The 18,419-nt window shown below is 36.1% G+C and overlaps 2 protein-coding genes across 2 annotated transcripts; one reads left to right on the top strand and one right to left on the bottom strand.

Moving 5' to 3' along the window:
- LOC110320976 (olfactory receptor 52Z1-like) lies at positions 1–2,605 on the top strand. The gene is made up of 2 exons (XM_021197085.1): positions 1–19; positions 1,641–2,605. Exons 1-2 carry the CDS (start codon positions 1–3, stop codon positions 2,603–2,605), a joined length of 984 nt encoding a protein of 327 aa, XP_021052744.1.
- Positions 2,606–8,794: 6,189 nt separating this feature from the next.
- LOC110312822 (olfactory receptor 51G2-like) lies at positions 8,795–9,754 on the bottom strand. Its single transcript, XM_021186722.1, has one exon. The coding sequence runs from the start codon at positions 9,752–9,754 to the stop codon at positions 8,795–8,797; it is 960 nt and encodes a 319-aa protein (XP_021042381.1).
- Between the last annotated feature and the right edge of the window lie 8,665 nt (positions 9,755–18,419).

Genomic DNA, 18,419 nt, shown 5'->3' with positions numbered 1-18,419 from the left:
ATGGATATAACAATAAAAGGTAAATTACACAATTTATAAATCTTTCCTTTAATGTTTTATTGACTTAGAAAAACTATGAACTCACAAGACAAATTATAATCCTTCAATGATTAAAATTATAGATTCTGGAAACTAACATTTCTGCATTTTTAAACAAAATTTGTATATTGTTAAATGACTGGAATTCTGCCTGTATAAAACTGGCATAGTGGACTAAGTAGAGTAGTTGGTATCCTTATATTTTATTGCATGAAAAGATATTTTAATTTTTGAAAAAGACTTATTAATAAGCATTCATAAATGTTTCCAAATGTTATCATTTTAAAATTATAATTGCAGTTACTAGTGTGTTATGTGATCTGACTTCTAATTAAATATCTGAGATTTTCTGTGTGTTTGTGATAAAACAAAGCTAGAGAGTGCACGTTTTCTACCTCATGTGTTTGAGGAAATAGTGGACCTAACAGAATTCTAAGAAATAATTATCCTGCTTCTATTGAAAAGAATTATCTATTTCATGTGTGCTTCCCTGAAGTAAAAAATAAAATAAATATATTTATTCCTTATTACAAGTAAAGTAGAAAGAAAAAAGTGGAAGTAAAGAGAAGAGAGTGAAAGAAATCAAGAGAGCAAAAGAGAGACAAAGGGACATTCAAGTCCCCATTCACACAAAGTTTATATATACACATAGTTGATGGATGCTCCAATCTCTCACACAGTCTTTACACATATGCATACATACATACCATTGATGAACCGAAGGAACAATGCTCCAGCCCCTATTCATACAAACTTCACACATACACATAGAGTTGATTGATGGAAGAAATGGTGTTCCAGCCACCATACTTTATTCTTTCTTCCATAGCTTCTATATCCCAGCAAAATCTTTCAAGCAGTATAAAATTACAATGTGGTTACAGTTTAGCCTTATTTTAGTAAATGATTATGAAAAAATAGTGTATTTCCCAATGTCTTTACAAGAAATTACATTACATCCTACAGTTAAAGAAAACAAACTTATTCCCTAAAACTAACATACATATGAAACCAAGCAACTTGTTAAAGATTTAAAAAATGCAAGCAAGCAATGTAATTTTCTTAGCCAGTTTCTTTAAATGGCAGGCAGGAGTTTGCAGTTACAAAGAAAGAAGTAATTATTTCATTATTTATGTTTAAAAGTAATCTTGTAAGAATTTTAAAAGAATCACAAATTTAAACGTTTACATAAGAAACAGTCATATCTATCCTAAAACCTCAAAATGCACATCTACTCATCAGCAATTCTTAAAAAATCATATCAGGAAGCTAAGGACAAAAATGGGTGTAAGAAATCAATTATAACTAGTCCAGCCTCAGTGAAAGTCACATCACCCAGTGTTGTCACTTTTCTTGTTCCCTGACCATAAAGGGTCCCTAGATTTACCCACAGTATCAAAGGAAATTATTTTGCAAAAAGGATTGTCAGAAGAGCATTCCATAAACTAGCTCACTTCTAATGACCTCATTTATGGTTTCCACTTCTTTCTCTTCATCACACCAAAAATAATTGGGACTTAACTAGCATTAAAACATTGAAGCAGTTTACTCTGGATCTTTTTTTCTCGTGTAATAAACTTTCCCACACCTCTCTTTTATAGAACTCAACACTACACCTACTCAGCTCACTTTCTTTCTGCTTACTGGTGTGCCAGGATTAGAAGATATTCAGATTTGGATGTCCATACCTTTCAGCTTCATGTACTTCNTGGCTGTGTTAGGCAATGTGTTGGTCATGGCAGTGGTCGTCTGTGACCGGAGCCTCCATGAACCTATGTATCTCTTCCTGGCCATGTTGGCATTCAATGATGTCCTCCTCTGTACTGTCACAGTACCCCAAATGCTGCTCATTTTCTGGCAGGGCCCCTTGGCAGCCACATTCCCTGCATGCCTCACACAGATGNTTTTTGTCCATGCTCTGTTCCTCTCTGAATCTGCTGTCTTACTGGCTATGGCTTTTGATCGCTATGTGGCTATCTGCATTCCACTGCATTATACAACCCTGCTTACAGGCTCNCTCATTGGCAAGGTTGGGCTGGCACTGATAGCTCGGAGTGTAGCTGTTGTTACTCCGGGTGTTCTACTCATTCTCCGCTTGGACTTNTGCCGGAGCAACATTATCCGTCACACATACTGTGAGAACATGGGCATTGCCAAGCTGGCTTGCAACAGCTTTACCTTAAATAGCATTTATGGTCTCTCAGCTGCTCTCCTCACGACAGGGCTGGACTTTGTCTTCATCTCCTTGTCCTACTGGCTAATCTTGAAAACAGTTCTACAACTGCCATCAAAGGAAGCACGGACAAAAGCCTTTGGCACCTGCGGAGCTCACATTTGCGTCATTTTAATATTCTACACACTGGCCTTTTTCTCTTTCTTTACCCATCGCTTTGGGCACCATGTGTCCAGGCACACTCTCATCCTCCTGGCAAATCTCTATCTACTGATACCCCCAACCATGAACCCCATTGTTTATGGAATAAAGACCAAAGAGATAAGGATGCGAGTAGTAGGAACCTGTTCTCAAACATTATTCAAGTCTAATGAAACAGCAAATAACAGGTAATCCAAAATAAAAAATATGGCTTAAATAAAAATCTGAAACAGTCTGCTCAGATCTAGCCCTGGAACACATACTATTCAATAAAAACACTAAATGGAATTCAAAAGAGAAAGAATATAAATTGCGTGTGTCGGGCAGTAGAGTGAATCTTGGAGAAATTGGTATGGACGAGAGAATATAATAAAATATATTGCATGAAAATTTAACTAGAAAAGAAGACATAAAAAATGNAAAATAAAATTATGAATTATATATTATTTCCAAAAATTATTGTTATGACATAAATAGTAAGATAACAGGAAATATAAGTAACTTGAGGAATATATCAACATACTACAGTAATCAAGGGGAAATCAGCATACTAAAGTGAGTTAAGATCATTGGGACAAGAAGCTCCTTNGTCTTGCAAACTTTATATGACCCAGCACAGGGGAATGCCAGGGACAAGAAGTGGGAGTGGGTGGGTAGGGGAGCAGGGGCAGGGGGAGGGTATAGGGAACTTTCAGGATAGCATTTGAAATGTAAATAAAGAAAATATCTAATAAAAAACATAAAAAATAAAGTGAGTTAAATGTTTTATGATTTAAACTGCAGGAGAGCATTGTGGAAGTAGCAGTCTAAGGGACTGTGACTCTGANACAGTAGAAATGACTGACTGGCATTGGGTCAGATTGACTTATTAGGTCAATTCAAAATATCTCGTAGGACTATATTCTGATTTGAAAATAATAAAACTCTGTTTTCAATTAGATGACTCATGGAAATCTTAGAGTAACACTTCGTGGGTTTATTTGGCTATTTAGTTTTTTCTTTGAATTTCTAAAGTTTTTATAGTTTATTTTTTATTACAATTTTGTGCACTGGTTTTCTGAGAATAAGATTGGCCTCAGATTCACATTCCTCCTCTTTAAGCTTCTGAACACATGTGTTTACCAATCATGACATCTTTTCTCTAGTTTTCTTACATACACACATGTAAATTTAGTTTAGTTCCCAATAACTAAGTGCCATGATATTTGCATCCTTTTGTGACTGGCATATACATTAAATCCAGAAGACTATCTGAGATAAGCTCAAGAAGAAGGAAGACCAAAGTGTGGATACTTCAGTCGTTCTTAAAAGGGGGAACAAAATACCTATGGGGGGAGTTATAGAGATAAAATGTGCAGCAGAGAATGAATGATAAGCCATCCAGACACTGCCCCAACTAGGGTATCCATCCCATATTCAGTCAACAAACCCAGACACTACTATGGATGCCAACAAGTGCTTGCTGACAGGAGCCTGATATAGCTGTCTCCTGAGAGACGCTACCAATGCCTGACAAACCGAGGTGGATGCTCTCAGTCAACCATTTTACTGAGCACAAGGTCCCCAATGAAGGAGCTAGAGAAAGAACTCAAGGAGTTGATTGGTTTGTAGCCACATAGAAAGAACAACAAATTGAACGATCCAGGACCTCCAGAGCTCCCAGGGGCTAAATCACCACCCAAACAGTACACATGGAGGGAACCATGGCTCTGGCTACTTATGTAGCAGAGGATGGCCTTGTTGGTCTTCAGTGGGAGGAGAGGCTCTTGGTCCTGTGAAGGCTTGATGCCCTAGTGTAGGGGAATGCCAGGGCCAGGAAGTAGAAGTGGGTGGGTTGGTGAGCCAGGGGAGGAGGGAGAGGAGGGGGGTTTTCAGTGTGAAGACCAGGAAAGGAAATAACATTTGAAATGTAAATAAAGAAAATATCTAATAATAAAAGAATAGAAAACCCATGAGCTATCCAAATAACTCTTGAAATTTTTACTAGCAGAGACAGCTCTCTCAACCAGAGAGCTTTTAGAACAGCAAGAAAAAGCAGTCTAGACCTGAGCAGAACACACACACACACACACACACACACACACACACACGCACACACAGAGAGAGAGAGAGAGAGACAGAGACAGAGACAGAGACAGAGACAGAGACAGAGACAGAGAGAGACAGAGGCAGAAAGGCAGAGATAAAGAGATAACTCTGCACTAAATCCATCTGGTCCTGGGCTTTTTGTGGTTGGGAGACTTTTAATGACTGCTTCTATTTCTTTAGGGGTTATGAAACTGTTTAGAGCATTTATCTGATCCTGATTTAACTTAGGTACCTAGTATCTGTATAAAATATTGTACAATTCAACCAGGTTTCCAGTTTAGATGAATATAGGCTTTTTTTAGTAGAATCTGATGGTGTTTTTAATTTTCTATTTCTGTTGTTGTATCTACCTTTTCATTTTTCATTTTAGTAATTTGGTTGCTCTCTCCATGGCCTCTGGTTAGTCTGGTCAAGAGTTAATCTATCCTGTTGATTTTCTCAAAGATCTAGCTCCTGGTTTGGTTGATTCTTCCTATAGTTCCTTTTGTTCCCACTGGGTTGAATTCAGCCCTGAGTTTGATAATTTCCTTCTTTCTACTCCACTAGGGTGTATTTACTTCTTTTTGTTCTAGAGCTTTCAGATATACTGTCAAGCTGCTAGTGTATGCTCTCTCCAGTTTCTTTTTGGAGGCCCTCAGCTCAATTTTTATTTTAGCACGCCTTTCATTGTCTCTTAAGTTTGGGTACGTTGTAGCTTCATTTTCATTAAACTCTAAAAAGACTTTGATTTCTATCTTTCTTTATTCCTTGACCAAGCTATCATTGAGTAGAGTGTTGTTCAGCTTCCACATGTATGTGGGCTTTCTATTGGTTATGTTGTTATTGAAGACCAGCCTTAGTCAGTGGTGATCTGATAGGATTCATGGGATTATTTCAGTCCTCTTGTATCTGTTGAGGCCTGTTTTGGGACCAATTATATGGTCAATTTTGGAGAAGGTACCATGAGGTGCTGAGAAGTTATATTGTTTTGTTTTAGGATAACATGTTGTATAGATATCTGTTAAAACCATTTGGTTAATAACTTGTGATAGTTTCACTGTGTCTCTGTTTAATATGTGTTCCCATGATGTTCATTGCTGAGAGTGGGGTGTTGAAGTCTCCCAGTATTATTGTGTGCACTGTGATGTGTCCTTTGAGCTTTTGTAAAGTTTCTTTTATGAATATAGGTACCATTGAATTGGGAGCATAGATGTTCAGAATTGAGAGTTCTTCCTGGTACATTTTTCTTTTGATGAATATGAAGTGTCCTTCCTTATCTTTTTTGATAGCTTTAGATTTCAGAATGGCTACTCCAGCTTGTTTCTTTGGACCATTTGCTTGGAGAATTGTTTTCTAGCCTTTTACTCTGAGGTAGTGTCTGTCTTTGTCACTGAGGTGGGTTTCTTGTATGCAGAAATATGTGGGTCCTGTTTACATATCCAGTCTATTAGTCTCTGTCTTTTTATTGAGAAATTGAGTCCATTCATATTAAGAAATATTAAGAAAAAATGATTGTTGCTTCCTGATATTTTTGTTGTTAGAGGTGGAATTATGTTTTGTGGCTATCTTCTTTTTCGCATGTTAAAAGAAGATTATTTTCTTGCTTTATCTAAGATGTAGTTTCCCTCCTTTTGTTGGAGTTTTTCATTTATTATCCTTTGAAGGGCTAATACATTTTTGTGGAATAATATTGTGTAATTTTTTTTTGTCATGGAATATCTTGGCTTCTCCATCTACAGTAATTGAGATTTTTGCTGGGTATAGTAGCCTGGGCTGCCATTTGTGTTCTTTTAGGGTCTGTATGACATCTGCCTAAGATCTTCTGGCCATTATAGTCCCTGGGGAGAAGTCTGGTATAATTGTGACATGTTTCTTGACCTTTTTCCATTACTGCTTTTAATATTCTTTCTTTGTTTTGTGCACGTGGTATCTTGATTATTATGTGATGGCAGGAATATATTTTCAGATCCAATCTATTTGGTATTCTGAAGGCTTCTTGTATGTTCATCTGCAACTCTTTCTTAGATTAGATATGTTTTCTTCTATAATGTTGTTGAAGATATTTACTGGCTCTTTCTAACTCTTTTGAGCTCTGCATGGATGGTTCAACTCAGCTGGTCTTGCTCAAACTCCCCTTCAAAGTACCTGATTAAAATTGTCTTTTCTTGGCTTCTGACTTAATTGCTACACTTAGAAAGACTGCCTGTGCACTTCAGGAACGCATAACTTCTCTGAACACAACTGCTCTGGTCTAAACTGAACTGTCCACAACTAGACTCAACTGAACTTAACTGAATTGAATTGAATTGAATTGAATTCTCTCTCCCTCGCTGGTTTTTTCTTGCTGTTTGTTTGTTTTTGTTTTTGTTTGTGAAAATTGGACTTATCCTAGATTCTCTGTTAAACTTTTTTCTGATTGGTCACCTTTTCTGCCTCTCAATTGACGTCATTGTTTGGGATTAAAGGTATACAGATGGTATGTCTGTATTCCAGACACAGGGACCCAAGGAGTATACTAAGGGCATGCCTTATTCCAGCCAGAGGTATTGAAGGTGTGTGGCCTGTCTTTATTCCAGCTGGATATATGATCGCTTGCCAGAGCAACCATGTTACTGAATTAAAATTCTTCTACATTTATACAATTTCCAATGGCTAAATAGTGTTATTTTCTCAAAATGGTGTCTTTAAAGGAGATTACATTCTAATTATTTTAGAAAGTAGATGTCCTTCGATATGAGATTAATAGTTCTTGATTTTTTAAAAAAATTAATGCTTCTTTGGTCAAATTTAATGTGCCAAAATAGAAAAATAAAAAGTAGGCACAAGTAAAGGATCAAACTTGGAGGAAAGAGACATAGGTGGGAAAAACAAAATCCATCAAGGATCAGCATGGAAGTCATGGGTTCTCCAGGAGTGAGCCAACTGCCTGGAATTCCAAATCCTAATGTCAGCGTTCTTGAATCTTTGCATTGTATTAAGTGTGATTTCGTTACAATGTTAGTATAAAAAGGATAACAAACAAATAACCCATTTTTAAAAAATCAGTCACTTGTTTATTTCTTCATTGTTCATACACCCAATAATTGTTAAAGGCTGCTTTCACGCTAAGACAAGTCAACTTCTAGGACAGTAGCTAGAATAATATATATGAGTAGACATTACCAGTTTGTAAGGCAGATGAGATCTGAAGATACAAAGCATCTTTACATCAGTTCCACTTTATTTTTTCATTCAAAACTAAAAATGAGATATGTGTACTACCAAAAACTGAACATTTCCAACAATTATTCCACAATTTATGAATATATATGAACTGGATTATTACAAAGGAAGAAAAAGATTTGACTTTTATCTGGTGATCAGAGACATCAGAGGATGTGGAAGGACTTGAGAGGAAAACATAGTCAAAATATATTGTATGAAAATTTTAAATAAAAAATTAAAATTAACCATAACAACAATGAAAAGTCACCTACAGAAAGGATCTGGAATATCATGTTTTCTTCTTCCAAAATTCTAAATTATTAATCCTTATTCATCAGCATTTGAAATTATTTAAATGTGTTCCTCACTCCAAATTCTTATTAAAGCATGCACTACACTAATGGATAAAAGTTGTTGGCTTCACTTAAAAATCTGCGGGAACATGACAAAATTACTTTCAGAATTCTATAAAGTTATAGTCATTCCCACAAAACAAGTAAAGAAAATTGACATTGATATTACACCCTCCTAAAGAGACTGTACAACCCAGATAAGAAAGAATTTGCATACATTCATTTTTTAAAGATGACACCCAGGTAATATGCCAGCTAGCAACTTCTGCTTTGACTTACAGTAAAAATGCACTTCTGAACAATTTGTATCAAGTTTTTACCATCTATAAATTATGATTGAATAAATTTATTTCAAACACAATAATAATCATTAAAAATAGTGAATTTAAAAGGTCATGTAATGTTCTATGCCAAGTATTATCGAATGTCAAAAAACAAAAGGATTGGGTTTTGCTGATTTAAGGAAAATTTTGGGGATTGATTCTTTATATGAAGCTTAAGGTTATTACAGGCAAGAACAGAAAAGCCAGAGATTTGCATCATATTTCTCTCTAATACATTAATAACTGACTTCAATTTTAAAAGTATGTGTAGAACTTTATCTAGTTCTAATGATCAACATGAATGCTAAAGAACCTGTCTGTAACTGAGTTGCCTCTAGTTTTGCTTTGCATGTGTTTTTCCTGAATACAACATGCAAATATTTACTGTGGCATCACACCATCAGTATCAATAGCTTGTTGCCTTGATGATATGCTTACATTGCAGAAGAATTGATTTTGTGGGGACAGATCAAATGGAAGATTCCTTGTCTGATCTGCTTGGTCTTCACACTATAGATGATTGGGTTGAGCACTGGTGGCACCATTAAGTAAATATGAGCCATGAAGATATGAACAAAGGGAGAGGAATGTTTGGCAAAACGGTGGACAATAGACAACCCTATCATAGGCACATATAGAATGAGCACAGCACAGATGTGGGATGCACATGTGTTGAGTGCNTTAAGCCTACCCTCCCGGGATGCAATTCTTAACACTGAGTGAAGGATGAAAACATAAGTTATTAAAATACCCAAAGAATCCATTCCCCACAGCATAAGAATCACAACCATTCCATAGATAACATTAAACCTGATGTCAGCGCAGGCAAGACGGATTATGTCCTGGTGCAGACAATAAGAATGTGAAAGGACATGGGAGCGGCAGAAGGAAAAGAATGCTAGACGAACCAGGAGAGGAATGAGTGGAATGGCACTCCGAAGCAAGGCTGCAATTCCAATCTTGGCTATTAGTTTCGGCGTGAGAATGGTAGCATATCGCAGGGGGTGGCAGATAGCCACATAACGGTCAAGGGCCATGGCCAAGAGCACAGATGATTCAGTGAAGGAAAAAGTATGAATCAGAAACATTTGGACCACGCATATATTGAACTGGATTTCTCGGGAAATAGACCATAACACCCTGAAAAGTGATACCATAGCAGGCAAGGACATGGCCATGTCAGTGAGTGAAAGCATAGCCAGGAAGTAATACATGGGCTCGTGGAGTCTGGGGTCAGTACGTACAATGTGCAAGATGGAACAGTTTCCTGTTACCCCAATAATGTAGATAAGGCAGAATGGGATGGAAATCCAGTGATGAAATTCCTCATAGCCAGGGATACCTGTGAGATAGAAAGTGGAGGACACACTGCCACTGGAATTAGACAATGCCATTGGTTTGACTTTTATAGTGATGTCCAATTCCACTGTTACTCTCTAATGGGGAAGGCATTGACAAGTCCAGGACCTATATTTTGAATAGAATGGGTGAAAAAGAAAAGGTAAACAAAGGAGAATCTAGTGCTGACCGCTAATAACTCCTTCCACCATTCAAATCTGTTTCCCCTTTCTCATCATTGATTATTGTCCATTGAAATTATCTACTCTCTGCACATACAGAGCAGATGTGCAGCTTGATCTTTATGCAGGTCCCACAACTACAACGCGTGGCTTACCCTGACTCTGTTGTCTGCCTGTGGATCCTGTTCCCCTAACTGGGCTACTTTATTCCACCTCACTGGGAGAGGATATGCCTAGTCCTGCTGTGACTTGAGGTGCCAAGGTGGATAGGTACCCAGAGGTGAAGGGGAGGGACAAAGGCATGTGAGTGCTAGAGGACTGGGAGGGCACCAGCCTCGCTGGCATGTAAAGTGAATAAACAAACAAATTAATGGAAAAACTACTCTGTACCCACAGTTCCTTCATTTCTGCAGTCTCATTCAACATCCATTTAAACATGAGTTTCCAAAACATCAGCCAAACAGTGCATATACATTCAAATAGAGAACACAGTTTTAGCTTAGTAATTTCCAAAGGCATGTTTTTGAGAAGATGTTTTACACAAACTCTTCATTGACTAACTCCTGCAGAGATTTAAATTGACGTGTTAGCCTGTTAAATTTGGTGTTTGCATTCACAAGGCATGTTTAGATAAATCAATAAAGCTTAGACTAACACAGATCTCATTTTTCTCTATTTTCTTGTTTAATTGATGTCATAACCTTGGTTTCTTCAAACAATAGACTCCAAATATATTTTGGGTTTGGACTGTAGCTCTTCTTTCCTTTTTATTTAAAATTTGGTATAATGCATATTATGCTTATCCTTTCTCTACTCTAACTCCTCCCAGACCCCTACCAACTACCTTTCTCTCTTTCAAAAACACAGAAATATAGATAACAAGAAATAGGATAAAAATATAAATAAAAAAGGATGTACACACACATAAATACTCACTTAGACAAACATATAGTCTATGAATTTTTGTTCTTTGTTTGTTTTGGTTTTGGGTTTTGGTTTGTCAGTTACACCTGGGCATGCAATCTGCCTTAGAGTATAGCTGTTATAAGCAATAGCACTACCATAGAGAAAAAGATTTTCCCATTCTAGCCACTATCATTTGCAAATAGCTTTTTAGTTAGGGGTGAGAATTTGTATATAGTTCGCCATTCCCAGGTTAATATTTAGTTTGTTTTGAACCTGTGTATGTCTGTGAGAGCTGACACAATACCAGTAATTTGGATTGTTACTTTGAAAGCTAATTATATAGTAAAATAAATTTCAGGGAAGCAATGTATAATTTTCAAAGAAAATATTACAACAAAGAGAAAAATACAAAATTTAAAGAAAATTAAACTGACCGTTTTTTTCATTAAGATGTCACTTCATGGTGAACATTGTTTCTCTGGTTTCACTGCTTGAATTATTTTGTAGTTTAAGTGTAGACTCAGCTATATATAATGTTATATATACAAAAGTTACATCTGTTATCAACTGAAACTTTGGCAATATTTTGCTAGAAACGTGGAGATATTGCATTGAAAGCAGGGTAATTAGTTTACAGATCAGTCTACACAGCTATTGTTTCTCATTGAAAAAGACATTAACAGCTGTAATTAAAAGCAAATAACATGCCAAATTTATATATAAATATTTAAAATGACCACTATAGATAGGAATCACAAAATACTGGATCTGCTGCTGGTGGGCTAGCAGAGACAATGAAAAAACAAGAGTCCTTAATTACTGTAGAAATGAAAACAGAAGGCCTACAGCATCATAATATAGATAGAACCCTCATGAGTAAGATTTTCTCAAAGTAATAAAGTAACATACTGTGAGAATTATCAATTTCATCTCAATGACAACCAGTGTCTACTAAACATATACAAAATTCACATTCTGTTTTTACTATTGTCAATTTCCACTGATAATTATAACAATTCTACCTAGAAGCATTTCATTCTATTTGGTTCAAATAGAAAATAGCACCCAGAGTGGAATACAAAGTTTCACCCAAAGATGAGAACCCTTGGGACTTACTAAGGTATTAATCTGAAAATCTGTGTTAGATTCTGTGGTTGCCCCAGTACACAGACATGTGCTGCAGCTGCCTATGCAGTATGGCTACTCCTATAAAGCTCTAGCAAGGCTTGCTTTGGACTCTCCACTTTCTATTGCTTATGACTATAGTATCTAATCAGTCCTCACAGACTTACCATGTGTTGCTAAGATTAGTTTATAAACTCCAATTTCTTATCTGTTAAATTTGAAAGCATCTCTTTACCTCCTGTTAGCAGCAAATCCACTGACAAAGAACNTGAGCCATGCAGTCTTGAGTATCCTATATAAATCTTCTCCAGTTTGAAAGGCTAAGTCTAATTGGAGGCTTTTGGATGAGCATGAATAACTGAGATGTTTTGTCATAAGCTTGATCTTAACTGGAAACAAACAAACAAAATTCCAAACAAATAAAACTTCCCTCAAATAGCTTTTCTTCTACATTTGATAATATCCACCTCTCTTTGGCTTCTCAAGTTTTTAACGGTGTGTTTTCATTTTCTCTCACCTAAATATGTCCCTAACATTGGGTTCAACAATTTTTCTTCCAATGAGTGGCCATTCAACTCAACAAATAAGTGAGATTAATGAATAAGTCTTCCTACAGTCCTAGGAGATGTGAGGTCCCAAGATATATGCAAGGCAGTGGCTTTAACTACTTCAGTGCCAACATGTTTTTATGCCACCTCCCAAAGCCACTCAGTCCATTACTTCCAGAATAAAGAACTGTGTTGTTTCTGGGTAGTATACTTTCATATTTCTCAAGTTTTTAGAACCTCAGTATCTGGAAAAATGATAAAACATTACACGGAATGAGATGTTAGCTTGCATCCACAATGCAGGTACTGAAGAATCTTAAGTGTAGAGTTACCATTTCTCTTATAGAATACCATATCCAACACAGCTTGGAGTAGAAAGGATTTATTTGGCTTATTCTTCCTTATCTCTGTTCAACCTTGAGAAAATCAAAACAGTAACTAATAAACAGGGTAGGAAGCTGGAGACAGGACTGACGCAGGAGCCATGGAGGAGTGCTATTTAGTGTTTTCCCCTTCTTAGCTTGCTCAGCCAGCTTTCTTGTAGAAACCAGTACCACAAGCCTAGAAATGGCACCACTTACAATGTTTTGGACCCTCCCACATCAGTGACCAATTTAAAAAAGGCCCTATTGGTTTGCCTACAGACAGGCCTTATGGAGGTATTTTTTAAATACTGGTTTTCCCTATTCTCAGATGAATTTAGCTTGTGCCAAGTTGACACAAATGTAATCAACACATAAATTGTGTTGCCTATATATTGTCAATAATATTGATTTCTAACTGCCTGCTGGCTGATGACATATGCACCAGCTTCAGCAGGTACACTACTGCCAAAAACTCATTAGTTTTGATGTATTCTTTTTTTTTTTTTAAATCTTACCCACACTTTTCTTCCCTTTTATAGCTTTTTTCCCTATGTAATATATCTTCATTATATCCCATCCCAACCTGCTGGCTCCTCATAGTTTCTCTCCATCCACCTTCCCTTCTGGATCTCTGTCTCTCATTAGAACATAAACAGGCTTCTAAGGGATAATCATAAAATAATACTCATTAGGATAAAACAACGAACACACCAGAGTTGGACAAGGCAAACAAAAGGAAAGGATTCCAAGAGAAGACAGGGAAACAGATGCTCACTTGCTCACATACTCACTATGACTTACTATCACAGTGACCATTGCAACTGACCTCAACTTTGGACACTATCACTCATCATAACAATGGAAACTAAAACTGATAACCACAGTGACCACTAGGGTTGACTGCCCATCACAGTGAACACTACGGCTGACCACCACACTGACCAACTTGACTTGACCAACCCAATGACCATCACAACTTACCATCACAATGGCCACCATTGCCTGACACCTAAACTCATAAAATGCCATTCTTATATTTTCTGCTTTAAGGGACCTGCTTTTCCCTCTATGAATGTTTAGGCAGCTCTGAGAAACCTTAGGTGGCTGGCATGAACCTGGCTTTGAATTTAGCGTTAATCTAACCCTTAATATTTACATAAATTCTATCTTCTGCAGAATATATTACAAATTGCTGGGGGAGGGGTATTCCCATTCTACTTGGATTAAATTTTGGGCATTTTAATGAGTGAGATGATCATACATGAGATGGATTGTTCTCTTTAGTCTTTTTGAGGTCATTTTTTCTTTCTCCTTCCTTATTGTGTCCTACCTTTTCCCTTGCCCTCAATGCTTAACAATGTTTTACCCTATAGGCATTGTTTATTTAGTTTCTAAATATATTTCCTATCAGATTCTGTCCCCTTGTATTGAATGACTAATTTAGCATGTCATTACATTCTAAACTAAAACAGTTTCTTATCTGAGAGGTTTTCCTGGTGGTCTTTCTGTAACTGATCCTTCCTCCTGTTGGTTTCTTGCACATCAAGTAATTTTCTTATTCCGCCAGTTAGATGCTATACTAGGAACGTCCTTTGTATGATTGTGCCTGAGAATATTCAGGGTAAACAGGAAAGAGACAAGATAAGAACATTAAGGTGGAATAGCACTCCTGAAAAAATTGGAAACACAAAAAGGTTATAAAATAAAAAGTAAGAAAAAGCTCCCATACCATGATTGGAATTAAAAATCACATCTGAGAGTTAAGAACAGATAGTCAGTCCAAGAACACAGTTCTACAACGTCAAAAATCTAATTTGCGTGGCATTGGGGGTGGATAAATTAAGTAGAAAAACAGCTAGCTTTTATAGAAGTGAAGGCTACTAAGGAAACCATTAGGGGAAAAAGACTTGGTTTTATCCTGGTGTGGATGTTAAACACTATAAAAACAACCTGTCAGGGAAGATAGGTCCCTGGTACAGTATTAGCATGACGTTTCTGAGGTTACTAACTGTTTTCTGGTGGGGCAAGTCCCTCTCTGCAGTAGGAAGTTATACTACTATGGATTTATTTAAAAGCCCATGGCTGGGTCAAAGATAGGAAAGAGCCATAATATCAGAAATTCTGCTTTGAAACCGTCTGCCTCAGAAACACCTGAAGAAGTAAAACCCAAACAATGGCAATAACAAAAGATTTGTTAACATATAAGGGAGAGGGAATTTTCCAATACCCAACCCCTAGACAAAGAACTACAGGCACCAAATGATTCCTGGGAGAGGGAGAATTGGCCTCTTGTCGTTTAGTAACTTCTACAGGAGTTCATAAGAACATTTCATGCATAAATAAAATTAAATTTGAACTATCCTCTTATATCTTCTCCCCTCACCTTCCCATCAGTCACCTTTTCTCCTCCAACTTCACTTGTAATTCTTCACACCAGCACTTCATAAACAGCGACTTTATGTCTGTAACCCAAAACACATAGGACACACTTGTCCTTGGCAATGACAATAGAGAGAATACTGACTCAAAGCAGTGCTAAACAAGGACACAAAGCAAAGTTTTGCACAGACAGAGGTTTCAAAGAAACCAAGTGTGGTCTAGACGTAAGGTAGTGATGTGAAGGTGGGCAATAGGAACCAGACTAGAAGACACCTGCCTATCATTTTGGATATCATCAGTTATAATCGATGGCACTAACTCAATTCAGACAAATATAGTTTTAAAAAAATTTTAGTGATTCTTACTTACATGGACTGTATATGAACCCAAACTTGTCTGGATTCAGATACTGACATTACATTTTATTGTCTGTTAAAATTCAAACACATGTTAAAATCTATCCATAGTTCTAGCTTCTTGTGTGTTAAAATATAGTTGTCTATATTACAAAGGAAAACCTAAAAGATTAAGTGAAGAGTGAATTTTGAGCCTTAATTATGAAGTCTAGCAAGTATAATTAATCTCTCAAAAGATAAATATTACACTTTTATTTGGTACTGTTTTCCTTTTTGATACAATCAACAAATATTTCAAACATCAAAATACCCAGGAGACATTTGGGAAATATATTTATTAATTATCATTAAAGATATCCATAATTATTCTTCATAAAATTTACTTGGCTCTGGTTGTTTTAGAAAATAGTCTATCCCAGTGGACCACTAATTGCTCTTTAAACAACATCCTTAATCAGGTGAAATCCAAAATGAACTGTAAATCCAGCTGATGTAAGTTGACTGAGCTTTGAGTTTGTTCCTCATAGAAGGTGGTCCCCTGGAATCAGCTAGCCTTTAACATTATTAAATAAAGTGATGGGGAACAGAGGTGCATTTCCACTTACATGGACAGAATGATGCGCTCCTCAAATCGGTAATGTTTATTATTTGAAGAACTTGGAAAAGTTAAGGATAAATAACAGATGCATTCTAAAAGTACTAGACTTTTGTAAATGCTGTAAATATAGTTACTTGCTAGCTAGCTATACTATAGAATGATAAAAATCCAGGTAAGAATTACAACAGCATCTGAGTAGTTTGAGCAATACAGTCCATCATGGCAGAGACAGTTCCAGGTAGAGAATAACCAGTTTGGGCTTCTTTAACATTGAAAAGTAATCTGCCTTTGCACTGTCAGTATTTAGAAAAATATCCCTTATTGAGACGATCACTTGAGCAAAAACAAGAAGTAAGCATTCTTTCAAGAACATTTAAACTGCTGCAATCTCTTAGTTTCATTAACTTCCTTTAAAACATTAATCAAACACATTAAATGCCTTCATTATAAAAGACGTTAGATGTGTGCAATCACTGATATTCTTGTCTTGACTTAAATCCCCACTTATTACACATATCAAATATCATGCGCATTCACACATAATAAATGTCTACACATGTATTACCTTAGAAACATTAAATTAATTAAAACATATTTTTAGTATTAGGTGTGGTAGAACACTTCTCTAATCCTTGCACTTCCATGTAGAAGCAAGAGGATCAAGAGTTCAAAGACATCCTAATTCTCTATAGAGAATTTTAGGTCATCTTAGGCTACATAAGACTCTGTCTCTAAAACTTACTCTTCAGTCAGTTACTCCTCAAATTTCTAACTCTGTAAGATAAGAAAGACTGAAAAGGAAGAGATACATTTCAGAATAAAGCTATTGGAGCATAAAGAATTCTCCTGAACAAAAGTTTAAAAAGAAAAATATTTCTTCATCTCTCTCTCTCTCTAGCATCTCACCTACTTCTGTTCTGTTCACCACCCTAACTTCCGTTCTAAAATCTGGAAGAGAAAACTCAGAGCATGTTTTAAAAGGTATCACAGCATTTTGTCTTACATAATTTTTCATATAATTTGTGACATGAAAAATTATGTTTAACATAAAGAAAACAAATGGACAGTAAAAGAAATCAGTAAAGGTATCCAGTCAGTAAAAGGAATTGCGGAACTGTTATGGCTTGGACTTGCCTTCAGTTATACTGTTGTATTTCCTATAATATTCTGAGTCCTCTTTTATAGCTTAAATACTGAAAAATCACTATTTGCTTTATATAGGGTTTCCAGGTAAGTAGCAATATAAAAGGCATTCTAGGATGATGTTTTGTTTTCCATTTTAAGAGAAACTAGTTGTTACTCTCTTTTATTAATGTGAATGAAAATGGTGAGATTTATGTGCAAAATGTCAAGAGATATATGAGAGTTACTATTTGTGCCAAATACCTCCAACGCAATGAAAGTTAAGAAGAACTGGACATATGTGGAGTGAGTTAAAACAGATATTAAAGCTTAACATAACAGAGATATGAATTGAGAAATTTCAATTCAAAAAAGAACTTGTTAGAAAATTCTTGTTAATTTTCAAATTTTAGAAAATTTGGCCTACAGAAAACTCTGCACTTTTGTAGAGCACTATGAAATGTCTCATGGGTATAAATTCTCTGGAAAACAAACTTTTACTTAGGGTAACACTCACAAACAGAGAGGGGGGAAGGAAGGGGGAAGAGGGAGAAAGAGATGGAAAGTTTAGGTTTGATGCCAAGATGAAAATCTATTAATCTAAAATTTCAAACATATTCCATGCATAAATTAGATATTTCCAAGAATTAAGCAAATTATGAAAATAAAACAAGGTTGAAATTTTGTTTTTTATATATAGTGTCAAATAAGTTTAATGTTTTTAAACATATAGAGATTTTTTTTCTTGATTTATAAGCTACTTGAAGTATCTGGGTACATGTTCTATATAATGTTCCTAAGGACATTTTATTCACTGTACTTCAGGGATTCTCAATCTCTCTCTAAAGTAACAACACTTTAATCGGGGTCTTCATGTTGTAATGACTCCGATCATATATATATTTTACTTCATGACTATAATTTTTCTACTGTGATGAATCGTAATTAAAAAATATCTGTGTTAGCCAAGGGTCTTAGATGAATGATAATGGGTCATGCCCCACAGTTTGAGGAACCACTGCTCTAATTAAAACTTGGAAAGAACTACAGGGTGAGTTTAGGGGATACTCCATGTTTACTTCTCATTTGTTTACAGAGTTATTCAAATCAACCTTAGCAAAACATGCAGACTGTACGAGG

Source organism: Mus pahari, chromosome 1 (assembly GCF_900095145.1).
Source record: "Mus pahari chromosome 1, PAHARI_EIJ_v1.1, whole genome shotgun sequence".
Taxonomy (NCBI): Eukaryota; Metazoa; Chordata; class Mammalia; order Rodentia; family Muridae; genus Mus; species Mus pahari.
The sequence above is the reverse complement of the archived record's forward strand: the minus strand, read 5'-3'. Positions and strand labels throughout refer to the sequence as shown.